This window comes from Salvelinus fontinalis, chromosome 19 (genome assembly GCF_029448725.1).
Source record: "Salvelinus fontinalis isolate EN_2023a chromosome 19, ASM2944872v1, whole genome shotgun sequence".
NCBI lineage: Eukaryota > Metazoa > Chordata > Actinopteri > Salmoniformes > Salmonidae > Salvelinus > Salvelinus fontinalis.
The window spans coordinates 43,715,521-43,731,124 of record NC_074683.1 but is presented as its reverse complement, the minus strand read 5'-3'; the positions used below and the strand labels follow the sequence as shown (position 1 = coordinate 43,731,124).

The following is a 15,604-nucleotide window of genomic DNA, read 5'->3' as shown; positions in this document are numbered from 1 at the left end:
TGGTTGTTATTCAACCTACTTTTGATTAATACATATTAGCATGTATTATCATATGACTAAAGCCTTGTTTATACCAGGGGCTAACATACATCCTTTGTCCTGATCTTATCCACATTCTGATTGTCCCACATTGTAGCTGTTGCATCTACACATGGTAGTAAAATGTGTTTCTTATTTGTCCACTTTATCCACATTGTGACCAGATGTCCTGGTCCCTTCCTGTATGCAAATTATTTGACAGATATTGTTTCAAAATAATAATAATTTATTTTAAGACATATATTGATGCCATTTGTCAATGGCGAATTGGGTTAAGGTTATATATCAAACGTCAATGGTTTTAGACAGCGGGATAATGATGATTTAAATGGTTTCACTGTGAAGAGTCCGTCTAAGTGTCTGACTACCTCAGGAGGTTGTCAGGAAGATCTGATCACAATCAGATCACAATGCTTCTTTTAATCTTCTACACTGTCTAAAAATGTGGGCAAAATCAGAATGTTGGACAAGATTAGGGAAAAGCATGCATGTTAGAAACAGGTATAAACAGGGCTTAAGACATTTACACAGAATTACGACCAACAACTGGAATTCATGTTTATTCATCTTTTATTCAAATAAATTAGCCACACAAATAAACAATCTTTATTTTCATATAACATTCATACAAACACACACACACAGTCAAGTAGAAAATCAGGAAAATCAAAACGCATATTTCTTCATATCCAACATTTTACCAAAAAGGACATCTTACAGATATGCGTCAAAAAGGTTATTTTGTTTTCAATAGTTTGGTCAAACTAAGTTTGTGAAGAGTTTTCTGGACCAACAGGAGAAACTAAACATATTTCAGAAATGAGATATATTCATTGTAAAGTTATTTTTTTCTTTAATACAGCAAAAGTAGCAGATCTGGGTCTTATGGGCCCAGCTGTTTTCTCTTTGTGCTGATTGGACAAAAGAGAGTTACTCTGATCATAGGGTTTTCTTCTGAAGAAGGCACAAGCACTGTTGGTGAGTGTAATCAAGCAAAATATAATGTCATTTAGAAATATTAACACTGCTTATTTCAGAGAGAAATCGATCAAACAACTTTTAAGCTTCAGGCTTCCAACACTTTTCCTCTTCAACATGTTGTTCAAAAGAAGACACTTCACAGATATGGTCAAACTAACCAAAATAACAAAGGTCCACCGCTATCATGGTGTAAACAGCTGAAGTAAATGGTGCTGTTTCAAACACATTCTCTAAAAATAAATAGGCCTAACACATACACCTAAGTACGTTGTATTAACCTCTAGCTAGCGACCTCTACCACCTGCGGCCAATCAATTGAAAAACTCACATTACAGCAAAAAAAAAAGTTTTCCATTTCTTTTCTTATTTTCTTAGAAAATACAAAAACAAATACAGCCATGGTCCTGGAACCCAACTGCTAGGGGAATTTAACACCTTCGCATCTTGTGGCAGAAGCTCATAGCAGGAGCCACACAGAGTATGCCATGAAAGCACTAGCTAGCTAGCATTTGCTGGAAAGCAGTGCTTCTTTCTCTTACTCTGCTCTCTCTTTGGCTTATCTCTAGTTCTGCCATTATACAATGGCAGAGGCAACCGTGATGTGAAGAGGAAAAGCACTATGAAATGGTTTGGGTCCTTTCTTTTAAATCTATTCATATCTATGTTCATGTTCATCAAAAACAGAAGCGTTCAGGTACCTGATCTACTCAGCTAGCGCCCTCCAAAAGGTTTTAAAATCTCTTACAATCATACAAAAATGAAAAAATTTACTAATAAAATCAAAGAAATCGAATAAATGCCAGCAGGCAAGTAATGTACGATCCTGTCAGCGTTTCATTTCTCATTTCCTATGCATTTCAATGTGAAATATTGCATTATAGTCTTTGTTCTGGCTATGTGAAAGTAGTACAGCATATAGCTACACACAGCCTATACATCAAGTGAAAATAAAAGTGGTTAAAGTCTTGTTTTCCTCTGATAGGGAATGACATCATGCTCATACTGTAGGTCTTCAGGATCTTCAGTTTAGACAATGTTTCCACATTTTTGGGACTTGGTTACCTGAGAAGGTAGTGATAAAACAGCAGAATAGCATGGTTGAGGATTCCTCACCAAAATGACATAACAGCAGAGAGAATATGATTAGAAAGTAACCATATATAAGTATAAATTATAAATTGAAATCAACCTTTTTGTAAGGCACACACACACACACACACAGCTTGCTAATAGCAATACCTACTGTGCTTTAGACACTCAGCAAGTATATTTTTTATTCAGTTTTGTCTGATCAAGATATACCAGGTTTTATCTTCTTCTGAGGTAAAAGCAGCATTAGCGCAGCTAGAATCTTGCACAAACAAATCACAGTTTGTCAAATCACTGTAACATTGTGTTCAAAGAAAGTTTGAAGATTAAAATTGTTCTGATGCTGAATGCTTGTAGGATTGCCACAAAGTAATATCTTCTCCAAAAGGCAAATCGTTTAAAAAAATAATAAAGTAAAAAACAATGAAATGTAATAAAAGTCTCTATACAGTGAGCAAAACTGAAAAAGTAACAAACTAAATCAGGAAGACTAGATCCTCCTGTTTTCAAACAAACAAAATAACTGAAGAAACTGTTGAAATAGTTCTTACATGACCTCATCTGGTTCATTGATACCACTCCTCATTGTTTTTTAAGATTAGTCCTTCACACACCCCTCCAGAAAATGAGTTGGGTGAGTTGGATTCCCTATTAGGGAGAAAGGACAGGTACAGTGTTGCGTTGAGGTGGTCCCAGACCTTTATTGCTTCTCTGGGGATCCGAAAAGAGCACAGTCACCTCTCCAGAGTTTTGTTATTGCTTAATTGTCAGCTTATGTGATCACACACAGATACACACACCTAGATGTGAGTGTTTGCATGTTGTTCAACAGAATTTAGATTTGTCACTTTCATCATTTAAAAAAATCTGTCCACTCTATGCTCAGTTTTTCATATAGTTCTCCCCAATAGTTCTCTTTTCACACTTTGGACAATTTGTTCTGTCGTCCTATCATCTTCTCATCATCTGATGATCTGTGAGCAACTCCACAGCTCAAAGTTCTGTTCCCACTGTCAAAAAGTGCTCACCCTTCTTGTTCATCAGTGATGACATCACCATGACATTTTTACTCTGGTTGCCATACAGAACAAGTACTCTGGTCTAGTAGGAATTTGTTGTTTCCTGTTTGGCCTTTCTTTCTCTCCATTACTTCACCATCACACAGCTGCTCAGCTGCCCACCCAGGCTCAGCTCCTGCATCTCCGACTCTCTCCCGGAGGCTGAATCCAGGCTCCACATCCCCTGCCTGGCCATGAGGGGTAAGGGGCCCTGGGTGAAGGCCTGGCTCTGGGCCTGGGATTGGTAGTGTAGGTTGGTCTGGGGATGGAGGCTGGGTTGCTGGCTGATGTGCAGGCGAGCCTCGAGGAGGTAAGCAGCGGAGGCCACGGGGGAGAGGAAGGTAGAGGAGGCTGATGATGCGGAGCAGGAGGAAGAGGAGCCATAGGAGGAGGAAGATGACTCCAAAGGCTGCTGCCAGAAGGCGTGCTGGAGAGCCTGGAGACTCTGGTGTGGGGAAAGGGGGTGTTGATGTTCCCTCTGGGGGAGGGAGGAGGCGGAGGTGTCAAACAGGGTTGAGGTGGCGTAAACGGATGTGGGGGAGGGGGGCTGCTGCTGGGACAGGAAGTGCAGAGGGTTCTGGGTAGATGCTGACTGAGGAGCCTGGGGCTGGTGCTGGATCTGGAGCATTCTGTAAATAGAGACGGAGAGGAGGGGTTAGAGTTTCACTTACTGTGACTATGTGGTTGTGATTATATTTATGTGCAGGTGTGTCTGTCTCTGTGTGTGTCTCCATCTTACCTTTGCTGTTGCAGAACTTCCTCCAGCATGCTGCAGTGCTCATTGATGGTGGGGCCTATTGATCCCCGGCTGCCACGGCTACTGTGGTCGGAGGTCAGATGGCAGACCTGCCTTGCCAGACCATTGATCTTATTCAGACCCAGAAGACCCTTAGTGCGCGTGTTCTTCCTCAGCTGTTGGCGGAAGGCTTTAAGACCTGGGGAGGCGCACAGAGAGGGGATGGGTTAAATTCTGTAGGGCCTGATACATTTCCTTGTAGTGATGATGATGTGAATGATACATACTGTATGTAATGGTTATAAACTAACATCACCCATACCTTGTGTTAGGGAGGTGTCAGAGGCTCTGCGGCCCTCCTGGAAGCTGGAAGCTTGGGCCTGGGGGAGGAGATGAGAGGAGAGGGCCAGCTGGGTACCGGCAGAGACCAGCACCCTGGGGTCAGTCCCAGAGGCTGGCATGGCTGACAGCCCCCCCACAGAAGGGCGCAGGGCAGGGTTGGGGGTGGACAAGGACTTCAGACAGCTGTCAGACGATGCACCGTCGGAGAGGCTGACCACGATGCAGGGGGGATTGCACTGGTAGAAGTGAGGGGAGACCTCGGCCAGGGTGTGTCGCCGGGAGGTGGTGGTGGTGGGCAGGACGAGGGATGAGCAGGTGTTTGTGACCTCCTCCAAGTCACGGGGCCGCACCTCCTCACTGATGCTGGTCTCCAGCAGGCTGTTTGGGGAGATGGAGCGGTTACACAGCAGTTGGTTCAGACTGGCTTCCACCGGGAACACCACACGCTGGAACAATGCACCTTGGTCATATTCCATCTCCGGTTGCATGGGAGGGGTGGTCTTGCAATGAATGGGGTAGGCTGAAGTTCTGAAGCTGTCCTCCATGATGACCTCTGGGGTACCGGAGTCGGAGGTGTTCCTGGGTTTCTGGGTCCAGGGTCCACACTGGCGACTGAGCTGCAAGGCCCGGTGCTCCCTGTCCCTCTCCAACAGCAGGTAGTAGATGGCTGAGAAGTGGTTGTAGCTGCTGCTCAGCAGAGACTGGGGAAAAAGACAAGAGCTGTGTTTGAATACCCATACTGTATACTACATACTTAATGAGTATATACTACATACTATTAGTTCATTTTAGTATACTGTAAACTAACGGTATTCTTTCAGTTGAGCTTACTAGCGCTTTGCCTGTCTATCGGAAGTTGATTATGTTGCTATGCAACCTCTTGCTAGCTAGTTAGCATAACAAATTACTAGCTAGACATTTTACGACTTCAGGTGTGTTATTAAATTCAATTTGGAGTACCAGAGTGCGCTCAGAGCATTGTCCGATTGTTCATTTGTAAATGCCATGCAGTTTCACTGGACACTCTGGCCGAGGAGTAGGGTTGATCCTAGCTTGCTAGCTACTTCCAGACACAAATGAGAGAACACCTCACTCTGACCATTTTACTCGCCTAAGCAAAGCTGGTTAGGATGTTTTCATGTTATCCAGAGTGTTGGTGACTGTAACTGTGCTGCTGGCAACAATTTAATTACGATTATTTACCGATTTTTACTGACACCGGCCATATTCAACAGGTGTTGAGTGTTCGTAAATTCATCAGTTATTCTGCGCTCTGGCTCAGGTACACTCAGAGGAGAGTGCTCTGAAATCGGAGTAGATAGCCAGAACGAATTTACGAATGCACCTGAATGTCCATTAAGAACGCACAACGACTATACCACTAAGAATAACGAGAATAATCAAGTTAATAAACTTTGGGTAGTTAGTTAAATAGCATATAGTTAATATACTGGCAAGTTCAATGTACTAGTAGCCAAAAAACGTTAGCTAGCTAGCTAACATACCGGTACATACTGTTGTAATGATATGCTATGCAGTTCATAAGGATAGCGTAGCTAAGAAATTGTCAGCCAACATAACATGTAAGGTATCTTAACATTTGTCATAATTAGTTAAAGCAATGAATTTGTATCCGCTCTTCGTTGGACTTCGGCTGCATATTTTACGCCATTTTCTTCAAATCTGAAAACCAATTTCTGAAGAATTGCATTATGGGCCCTAAAAGCACGGAAATAGTGTCCACTGCTTGTATACTTCAAATTTTGGCGAATGTAGTACGACATCCGGGAACTTTTGGAATACTAACTATATCCATACTATGACCAATATGCATACTATATACTTAATTTATGTCACAAATACTACGGTTAGTGCGGCTAGTATGAGTATTCGAACACAGCTAAGGACATGTTAGTCAGCCATTTTGGTTCAAAGGGTGTCATAATAAAGGACTCTGCGCCCATCACTCTGCACTCACTCAGTCTGATCTGAGAGACTGCTGTTGGAGCTCGTCTTCTCAGCTCAGTGTCAGCCTCTAAAAGCAGATGCCAGTTATCCCCCTAATTCTCCTTACAAAACGAGTAGTAAGCCCACCAGGCGTACAGGGATCCAGGGTGGGTTTGACTGTGGTGCCTGCCCGGGATGCAGCATAACATACCACCTACTCTACTGCCAGACATAACTGTCTCAAAGCCCCACCACTTTCAACCCAGTACCCAACCCCATTAGCTGTCTCTACAGTTTACTTCAAATACTGTACTTCTAGGACACTAGTGATACTCTGTATAAACAACTATATAACCTATAACCTGTAATCTATATAACCAAGCTCCACTCACTCCTTACCCTCCTCTAATCCTCCTTCCATGACGATAACACCAATCAACTAATCAGCCAATTAACCAACCAATCTGCCACTCACCTCGATGGTCCTCTGGCGGTCGATGCCCAGGGTTTGCATGATGCCCAGGACGGGCTCGCTGTAGTCCCCCAGGTTGGAGTTGTAGTCTGTGAGGGGCAGTGCCATACTGAGGGTCTGGTTAGGAGCTGTGGGGTCAGCCAGCATCCAGCGGTGCTGCTTGATCTGGGCCACGCTGATCCTCTTGGTTGGGTCCACCACCAACATCTTACGGATCAGGTTCTCACAGTCTGGAGGGAAAAGAGTGGGAAGGAGAGAGGGAGGATGGAAGGAGGGAGGTAGAAGGGAAAGCAAGGTCATTCTCCGATGCTAGAGCATGTGCTTTAATCTAATATACATTTCATCAGTCAATTTATCAATCCCAATTACACTATGAAATGTGTCACTGTGTTGTTGCCATGGTGATGCATACCTTGAGACATGAAGAAGGGGATTCTGAAGCGCCCCTCTGTGACTCTCTGTCTGAGGGCGGGAAGGCTAGGCCCGTCGAACGGAAGGGATCCGCACACGAGAACGTACAGAACCACACCCAAACTCTGTAGAGAGATAGACCAGGAGGACGTCAACAAATGGTCTCTCCCATTACTTCTGTGTTCATTCATTTTGCATGAAAATAGTAGAACTTGGTTTCAAAACGCTACGTTCTTTGTCATGAATCTTGCCCTGGTGGCGATTTCTGCTAGATAGGCCAGCTGCAAAGTCAAAATTGGCTATATCATAAAACATGTATGAAAACTAAAAAGAGCTTTTTGGTCTTTATTTATGATTAGGGTTAGGCATTAGGGTTAGCAGTGTGGTTAAGGTTAGGGTTACATGCTGACTAGACCGGGCACGCGGGTGAGTCCACCATCACACACATGTTGATTTTGTCCATCCACAACAGATGCAATCAGGACACGCAGGTTGAAATATCAAAACGTACTCTGAAGCAGGTCGAAACGCATGAAACATTCATGGACATTTAGCTAGCTCATTTGTCCTGGGAAATAAACATTAGGTTGTTATTGTACCTGAAATACACAAGGTACTTTTTTTGGATCTTTGTAGAATTTCTACCCATTTTGAGTCCCACAAAATCGTGTGTTCTCTACTCTGACAATTCATCCACAGATAAAAGGGGAAACCTAGTTCCTGTCTAGTAAACTCTGATCCTTCAGGCTTCTTCTCCTGTGGACTTTATATGGCGGTTGGCAAACAACTTTAAGGTGCATTTACCACCACCAACTGGACTGGAGTGTGGACCTCAGTTCATCTTTCAATCACCCACGTGCGTATAGGCGCCTAAAAACCAATGAGGAGATGGGAGAGACGGGACTTGTCACGAACGTCGTAGTGAGGAGACCAATGCGCAGTGTGATTAGAATACATTCTTCCTTTTAATAATGAAGAACACTTAACAAACAATACAAAATAACAAAACGAACGTGACCGCTATAACACTGAGTGCAAACATGCAACATCACATAGACAATCACCCACAAACCAAACTGGAAAATGGCAACCTAAATAGGATCCCCAATCAGAGACAACGATAAACAGGTGCCTCTGTTTGGGAACGAATCTAGGCCACCATAGACCTACATAATGCCTAGGCTACACACACACACCTAGACATACCCAAAACCCTAGACAAAAACACACATACCACCCTCGTCACACCCTGACCTAACCAAAATAATAAAGAAAACAAAGATAACTAAGGTCAGGGCGTGACAGGACTTGCAACGCTTCAAAAACAGAACCAAGTTCTATTTTAGCGCCTGGCTACGCAGAACCTCATTGATGGGCGCGAGCAGTTGAAATTACTGAATAACATGTATGTCTATATTTATTTTGCAAAGCTCGCACACGCAACGCGTCGGTGTGGTCAACATGTTAGGTTTAAAATCAGATCTTATGACTATGTGGCTGTGCCAGCTAGTGACCACTCTGCAGGGCTCTTCTCCAAGGCAAGATTCATGACAATAAATGCCAACCTGCGTTCAAAACATGGGTAGCCATGTTGTGTGCGGTTTCCCTGTGAGCCCTTACCCAGATATCCAACTGTGGCCCTTCGTACTCCTTCCCCTCAAACACCTCGGGTGCTGCATAGGGGGGGCTGCCGCACCACGTAGACAGGGGCTCGCCTGAGTTGTAGAAGTTTCCAAATCCAAAGTCTGAATGGGAAGGAGAGAGAGATCGACTAATGATTATTTGTGTTGCTGAGTGCGTGCGCGCGTGTGTGTGTGTTAGTGTGTGTGTTTATTGACTACAGACTGTCACACTGGGTCTTTATGGCATCAGATCAGCCCTGCTCTTATTCTACTATTTTACCATGAAGAACCCTCTAATTCTTGGCAGTTGACACTTCATTAGCACAGACCCAGTGATGCATGGCTTCTCTTTAGTAGAGACATTTAGCAGTCTGAATATCAGTAGGGAACCATCAAGGACAGAGGGTAGTCTGCTATCTATTATCTCCCACACAAGACTCACCGGCCAATTTGATGTTCATATTGGTGTCCAGCAGCAGGTTCTCAGTCTTGAGGTCACGGTGAACGATGTGGTGCCTGTGGCAGTAGTCCACCGCCATTAGGATCTGCCAGAACTTCTTCCGTGCCTCATTCTCGCTCATGCGCCCGTTTGAGGTCAAGTAGTCTAAAGGAAAAGAGGGAGAAGAGAGGGGGACAGTTTAGATTCAGAGAACTAAATAAGGACTGTAAATACTGGGTAAGAATATTTGACCCCTTTATTATGTAAAATGAAACAGCCCAACACAGTTTACAACAAAGGGGATATTGAATTTAATCCTCACCGAACATCTCTCCATTTTTGGCGTATTCTGTCACAATATACAGCATATCTTTAGTCTCCATAACCTAAGAGGAATACAAAGAGAGACAATGGAAAGAGGTTAGCAAGAAGTAGGCTACACACAATTGCAGTGATAACGTGAGGAAAGAGGTCTTTCCACTGCAAAGGCTGCTGTAAGTGTTTTAGCAGAGCCAGGACTGGGCACTGGGGATGTTTTCTGGACACCTTATCTTTCCCCTGACCACACTTCCTCTCATTCACACACACACACACACACACACACACACACACACACACACACACACACACACACACACACACACACACACACACACACACACACACACACACACACACACACACACACAGACACACACAGACACACACAGACACGACACGACACTCTGCCTTTCCATGATATGCACTGTTGCATAACAGAGCTGACAGGCACTTCCTGCATGCTCTTTGTTTATAGGATATGAACACAGAAATAGTTCAAACCACTATTCAAATCAAATCAAACTTTATTTGTCACATTCGCCGAATACAACAAGTGTAGACTTTACAGTGAAATGCTTACTTACAAGCCCATAACCAACAGTGCAGTTCAAGAAGAAGAACATATTTACCAAGTAGACTAAAATAAAAAGTAATAATAAAAAAGTAACACAATAAGAATAACAATAACGAGACTATATACAGGGGGCACTGGTACCGAGTCAGTGTGCAGGGGTACAGGTTAGTTGAGGTAATCTGTACATGTAGGTGGGGGCGAGGTGACTATGCATAGGTAACAAACAAACAGCGAGTAGCAGCAGTGTACAAGACAGGGGGTGTTAATGTAAATTGTCCGATGGCAATTTTTATGAATTGTTCAGCAGTCTAATGGCTTGGTGGTAGAAACTGTTGAGGAGCCTTTTGGTCCTAGACTTCGCGCTCCGGTACTGCTAGCCGTGCGGTAGCAGAGAAAACAGTCTATAACTTGGGTGACTGGAGTCTCGAACAATTTTATGGGCTTTCCTCTGACACTGCCTATTATATAGGTCCTGGATGGCAGGAAGCTTGGCCCCAGTGATGTACTGGGCCGTTCGCACTACCCTCTGTAGCGCCTTACGGTCAGATAACGAGTAGTTGCCATACCAAGCAGTGATGCAACCGGTCAGGATGCTCTCGATGGTGGAGCTGTAGAACCTTTTGAGGATCTACAGCTGCACCATCGAGAGCATCCTGCCCAGTATTCCCACTAATACTGTGTTGTCTGTCATCAGTTTTCAACAGAAACCTAATCTCTTTCCTTCTGGGAAAGGAAGAGAAAAGTTCAGACACAAAGGACGAGCTTGTGTTTCGAGAACCCATCACCACCGCAAAGACAAAAAGAAAAAGAAGGAAAGACACAATGCTCCATCCCCTTCCTGGAACTCCCGGAAACTTCCCAGGGGCAGGAGAGCCCTCGGGGACCAAACATTGTGGGAGTGTTGTGTCACTACTAATTCTGAAGAAAAGACTGATATTCATCACTGCCAGGACTCAATAAACCAACACCTAAAGCTATGTCACACATTTTATAGCCTCATTTAATTTCCAACACAGTTCTCTTTCACTTTTCTAACTCTGTGAGAGACGTTGGGCAGCAGTCATTTTTAGGGTGGCACAGAGGCTCCCATACAGAGAGTAACTTTTAGTCTTTATCTGAGATGAGAACCACTCTGTGTCCCTCTCACCTAGAGGTGCTGCTGATGTCATACAGGCTTCCAGAGAAGAAGTCTAACACGTTAAGGGCCCTCATACTGGCCCCTGAAGAATGGTGTGTGGGGGAGTGTGTGAATGAGAGAGAGACAGACAGAAATCGAGAGAGAGCGAGAGAGAGCAAGAGAGAGAGAGAGAAAGAGGCTGTGATGATCTACAGAAATGCAGAAAAAAGGGACATTTTGTTCACATAAGATGGAAACTGCAGCTTATTTAAAGGTCAAGGATCAACGCTTTGGTGTTATTCTTGAGGCTTTCCCCCTCTCCTCTTCTAGCTACTTTCTCTCCTCGACTAGTCATACGGTACAGACTGCTCGTAATTCACTGTTCTGTTTTTGGTTATTGAAAGAGGAGGATGATAAGGAGAGGATGTGACCTCTTGATCACACGATCGCCTTCACTGCACTACACCTCCCCCTCAGTGGGCAGATGATGGGGTGTGAAAGAGAAAAGGGTTTCCCTCAGGTCATAGAAACCTGCTCTAACCTTCATCAAACAGCTAGCACCTGACAAGCTTAACCCTCACTGTTTCCCAGAGAGAGAGGGAGCAACAGAGAGAGGGACAGAGTGAGAGGGAGACTTTTGTTATCTATTTCACTTGCTTTGGTAATGTAAACATATGTTTCCCATGCCAATAAAGCCCCTTAAATTGAAATTAGAGAGAGAAAGAGAGATATCTATAGAGAGAGAGCGATATAGAGAGAGATATATAAATAAATATATAGAGAGATATATATATAAAAAGAGAGATATATATAGAGAGATAAATATATATATATAGACCTCCCGGGTGGCGCAGTGGTCTAGGGCACTGCATCGCAGTGCTAGCTGCGCCACCAGAGTCTCTGGGTTCGCGCCCAGGCTGGGCTGGGTTCGCGCCCAGGCTCTGTCGCAGCCGGCCGCAACCGGGAGGTCCGTGGGGCGACGCACAATTGGCATAGCGTCGTCCGGGTTAGGGAGGGTTTGGCCGGTAGGGATATCCTTGTCTCAGTATGTAAAATGTAATAAAATGTATGCACTCTACTGTAAGTCGCTCTGGATAAGAGCGTCTGCCAAATGACGTAAATGTAAATATAAATATATATATAGATATATAGAGAGAGAGATATATAAATAAATATATATATAGATATATATAAAAAGAGAGATATATATAGAGATAAATATATATATAGAGATATAAATATATATATAGAGAGAGAGATAGATAGATAGATATATATAGAGATAGATATTGTAACGTCCGGGGTGTAGTGGGTGAGAAGTCAGGCGCAGAGTTCAGGGTAGTGCTATACCTTTTAATGCACAAAAAACGGTGAACATAAGCCAACCCCACGAAACACAGAGCGCACCCCAAAACAAATGCCCCAAACACGGGGGACTTAAACAGTCCAGCAAAACCCATAAAAATGGAAAACCTGTAACTCACAGACGTGTACACACGTACACCAAACAATCCCGCACCGCCTGCTGGTAAATAAAGCCCGACTAATCAGCCTAAAACACAAACAGGTGAAACCAATAAACAGAAAGGGGAAAAGGGATCAGTGGCAGCTAGTAGTCCGGTAACGACGACCGCCGAGCGCCACCCGAACAGGAAGGGGAGCCACCTTCGGTAGGAGTCGTGACAGATATAGATATATATAGAGATATAGATATGTATAGAGAGATATATATATATAGAGCGAGATATATATATAGAGAGAGAGCGATAGAGAGGGGGGACAGAAAGAGAGAGGTAGAGCCCTGTGTCTCTTTAGGGGGACTATCCCTCCGTATTACTCTGCTCACAGTGGCTCATCTGACATAGAGAGTAACTGAGGAATCGTCCTCTGGAGAACATATGACTTGCCTGACTCAGGCTTTCCTGTCTCACTCAAGGCGTGGGAGTAGGGTCGCATTGGGCGCTGTGTGTGTACTTTGTGTGTGTGTGCCTTGTGTGTGTGTAAGGGCATCTGCACCAGAGTGTCAGGCCTGCTGAGGGAAAAAGTGGATTTGTGGTAGCGTCATTAGGGGCCGAGCAGCTTGGCCTTTACGTGAGGAACAGAAACATTGCACTTGACTACCATAGACGCTAATTGAGCTTGACACTCAGTCCTACAGAGACTGACTCATCCAAGCAATTCTCTTTCCTTCCCTCTGTCTACTTCTCTGCTCCTCTGTCATCATCTCACCAAAGACAAAAAGAGGTCAAAAAGGATTGAATTAATATGTGTACTTATGTTTCACAGCAACGTGTCCTAGGAGTCAGCAGCTAGCTTTAAGATGAAGACACACACACGTGCACACACACTCCATGACAATAGTACAGCTGCAGCGCTGTGATATTCAAGAGGATATACCACAAACCCTGATGTATCATAACACACACTGAGTCCTTACGTTCTCTCCATCAAATCCCACACCTCCATCCCTACTCCCTCTGCCTCTCCTGCTTATTCTGCCTGTGTTGTTTGTCCTCAGCACCCACTCAGCATGTGTCTCTCTCTGTGGACACGTAGCCAAACACATGGACCAGTCACTCAGCTGTATCCATGCAGGATACGGTGTCAGTCAACACACCCAAAAGAACACACACACACACACACATCCAATAACAATGTTACCATATTATAATAGACAGCACACACACCTGGTAGAGTTTGATGATATGGGGGTGGTTCAGCAGCTTCATGATCTGGACCTCTCTGTAGATCTTCTCTAGGTTGGATGGGTTTAGTCTGGTCTTGTCAATGATCTTTATGGCCACCTGGCAGTGGACAACCAACCAACAAAGCAAACTGTAAACACACGGGTATGTAGGTCTACTATATCTAGGACAAATGCAATATGAGAGGCTGATATGATTCTATCAATTAAAAAATAAATAAAATGAGTTCTGTCTGTGTGATTTTGAAAGGAATAAAATATGACATGAAAGCATTGTTAATGAAAGAGCAGGGATGCTAACCTGTGTTTTGGTGACTTTGTGCCTTGCCAGTTTGACCACAGCGAAGTTTCCTTTCCCCAGTGTGCGGATGATCTCGTAGAAGCCGACCTGTAGAGGCCTTCCATGAGTATGGTTGGGCTGGGACCCCGGGCTTCTCTCCTTTACGATCACCATGATGCCACACTGATTAACGTATTCCAAAGGATACGATTCAAATTGTGTGTAGTTGGCTATCTGCGACGCAAAATACAAACGTGTAAATATCAAATGCACATAAGCCTATGCGTAATGACATTATTATTTTTGTTTTTATTATTGTAGGCCTATTATTATTGTGTTATCAAATGCATTACATGATCAATGTATTATTATATCGAATGATAATAACGTTATAATTATAGTCCTAATCATTAGGCTACACATTTAGCTAGGCGTAGCCTATTCGTTCTCATCAACAATTAAAATTCTGAATTAACATTTGCATTGCACCATGACGACGCAGGAATGTATTAAATATAGAACAAATCCCTTCACATCTGTACAATCTTGCACTAAATTGAATTATCCTACTGAACTAAACATATAGCTTATTCATTATATTTGATAAGCGCCGGATTCAAACTATAAACATGCCCAAATGTGAGAAGTCAATGGATAATAGACATGTGTGCCTTTATAACACAAAACACAATTGTTATGTGTTAAATAATTAAAAGTTAAATTGCAGCTCCGCGCATATAGGCTGCCAAAAACTGAGACAAATAAAAAAAACTATTATTATACATGTGCATTATAGAACCACATTGAACTGTAAGCAAGTTTTTCCAAACAATCATAAGAGCATTGCAGTGTCTTACCGTTTTGGATGTCGGTACACCTCTCACATTTAAATCGGTTGTCATAGGCAGGTAGCTAGCTACAAGTCATTCCATAAGGATATTACGAGAAAAAAATACGAGAAAAGTATAAAACAGCATATAACTTTTTAATTGTCTTTCTTTTAACGAAATATGTACAGAAATGTACAGCACAGTGTGCCAGTTGTACCAGTAAGAACTATTTACAGGGTGACTTGGCCGGTCATATAATCGGCTCCTGCACTGCCCTGCTCCGTCTGCATGTGCGCTCCTATGGAATGCGGACATCCACGGTGTTCATGGGGAAACTCCTCCTCTCCTCCTCCCATAACAAGTTGATAACATTTCAATGACGTCACACCAGCGTCAGAGCTTCGAGTGGGGCTCAAGGCCGGGCGCGAGCGCAAAGCAGAAGTTGCTGGGCAACCGTGCGGCTTGGCGCGTGGTGACGCGAGTGCAGATGGAGAGGTTGCTTGGAGACGAGAACGGTGACGTAAGTCCCGGAGATGTGTCACCACGTGATGTTTCCTCCCAAGCTGCTGATGTATAGCAGAGCTTGAGTTGGCACTCGCTTATCACGGCGTTTATGTTCGCTCCGTCGACTTTCATGTTGCC

General features: G+C 43.7%; 1 protein-coding gene across 1 annotated transcript; it reads right to left on the bottom strand.

The window, feature by feature from the left end:
- Positions 1–591: 591 nt before the first annotated feature.
- On the bottom strand, positions 592–15,289 carry LOC129816788 (serine/threonine-protein kinase SIK2-like). Its single transcript, XM_055871675.1, has 11 exons — positions 14,990–15,289; positions 14,154–14,366; positions 13,836–13,952; positions 9,459–9,522; positions 9,140–9,301; positions 8,696–8,820; positions 7,077–7,200; positions 6,668–6,894; positions 4,226–4,946; positions 3,907–4,102; positions 592–3,796 (listed from the first exon to the last, which is right to left on the bottom strand). The coding sequence occupies exons 1-11, from the start codon at positions 15,032–15,034 to the stop codon at positions 3,256–3,258; spliced, it is 2,535 nt and encodes an 844-aa protein (XP_055727650.1). The 5' UTR covers positions 15,035–15,289; the 3' UTR covers positions 592–3,255.
- Between the last annotated feature and the right edge of the window lie 315 nt (positions 15,290–15,604).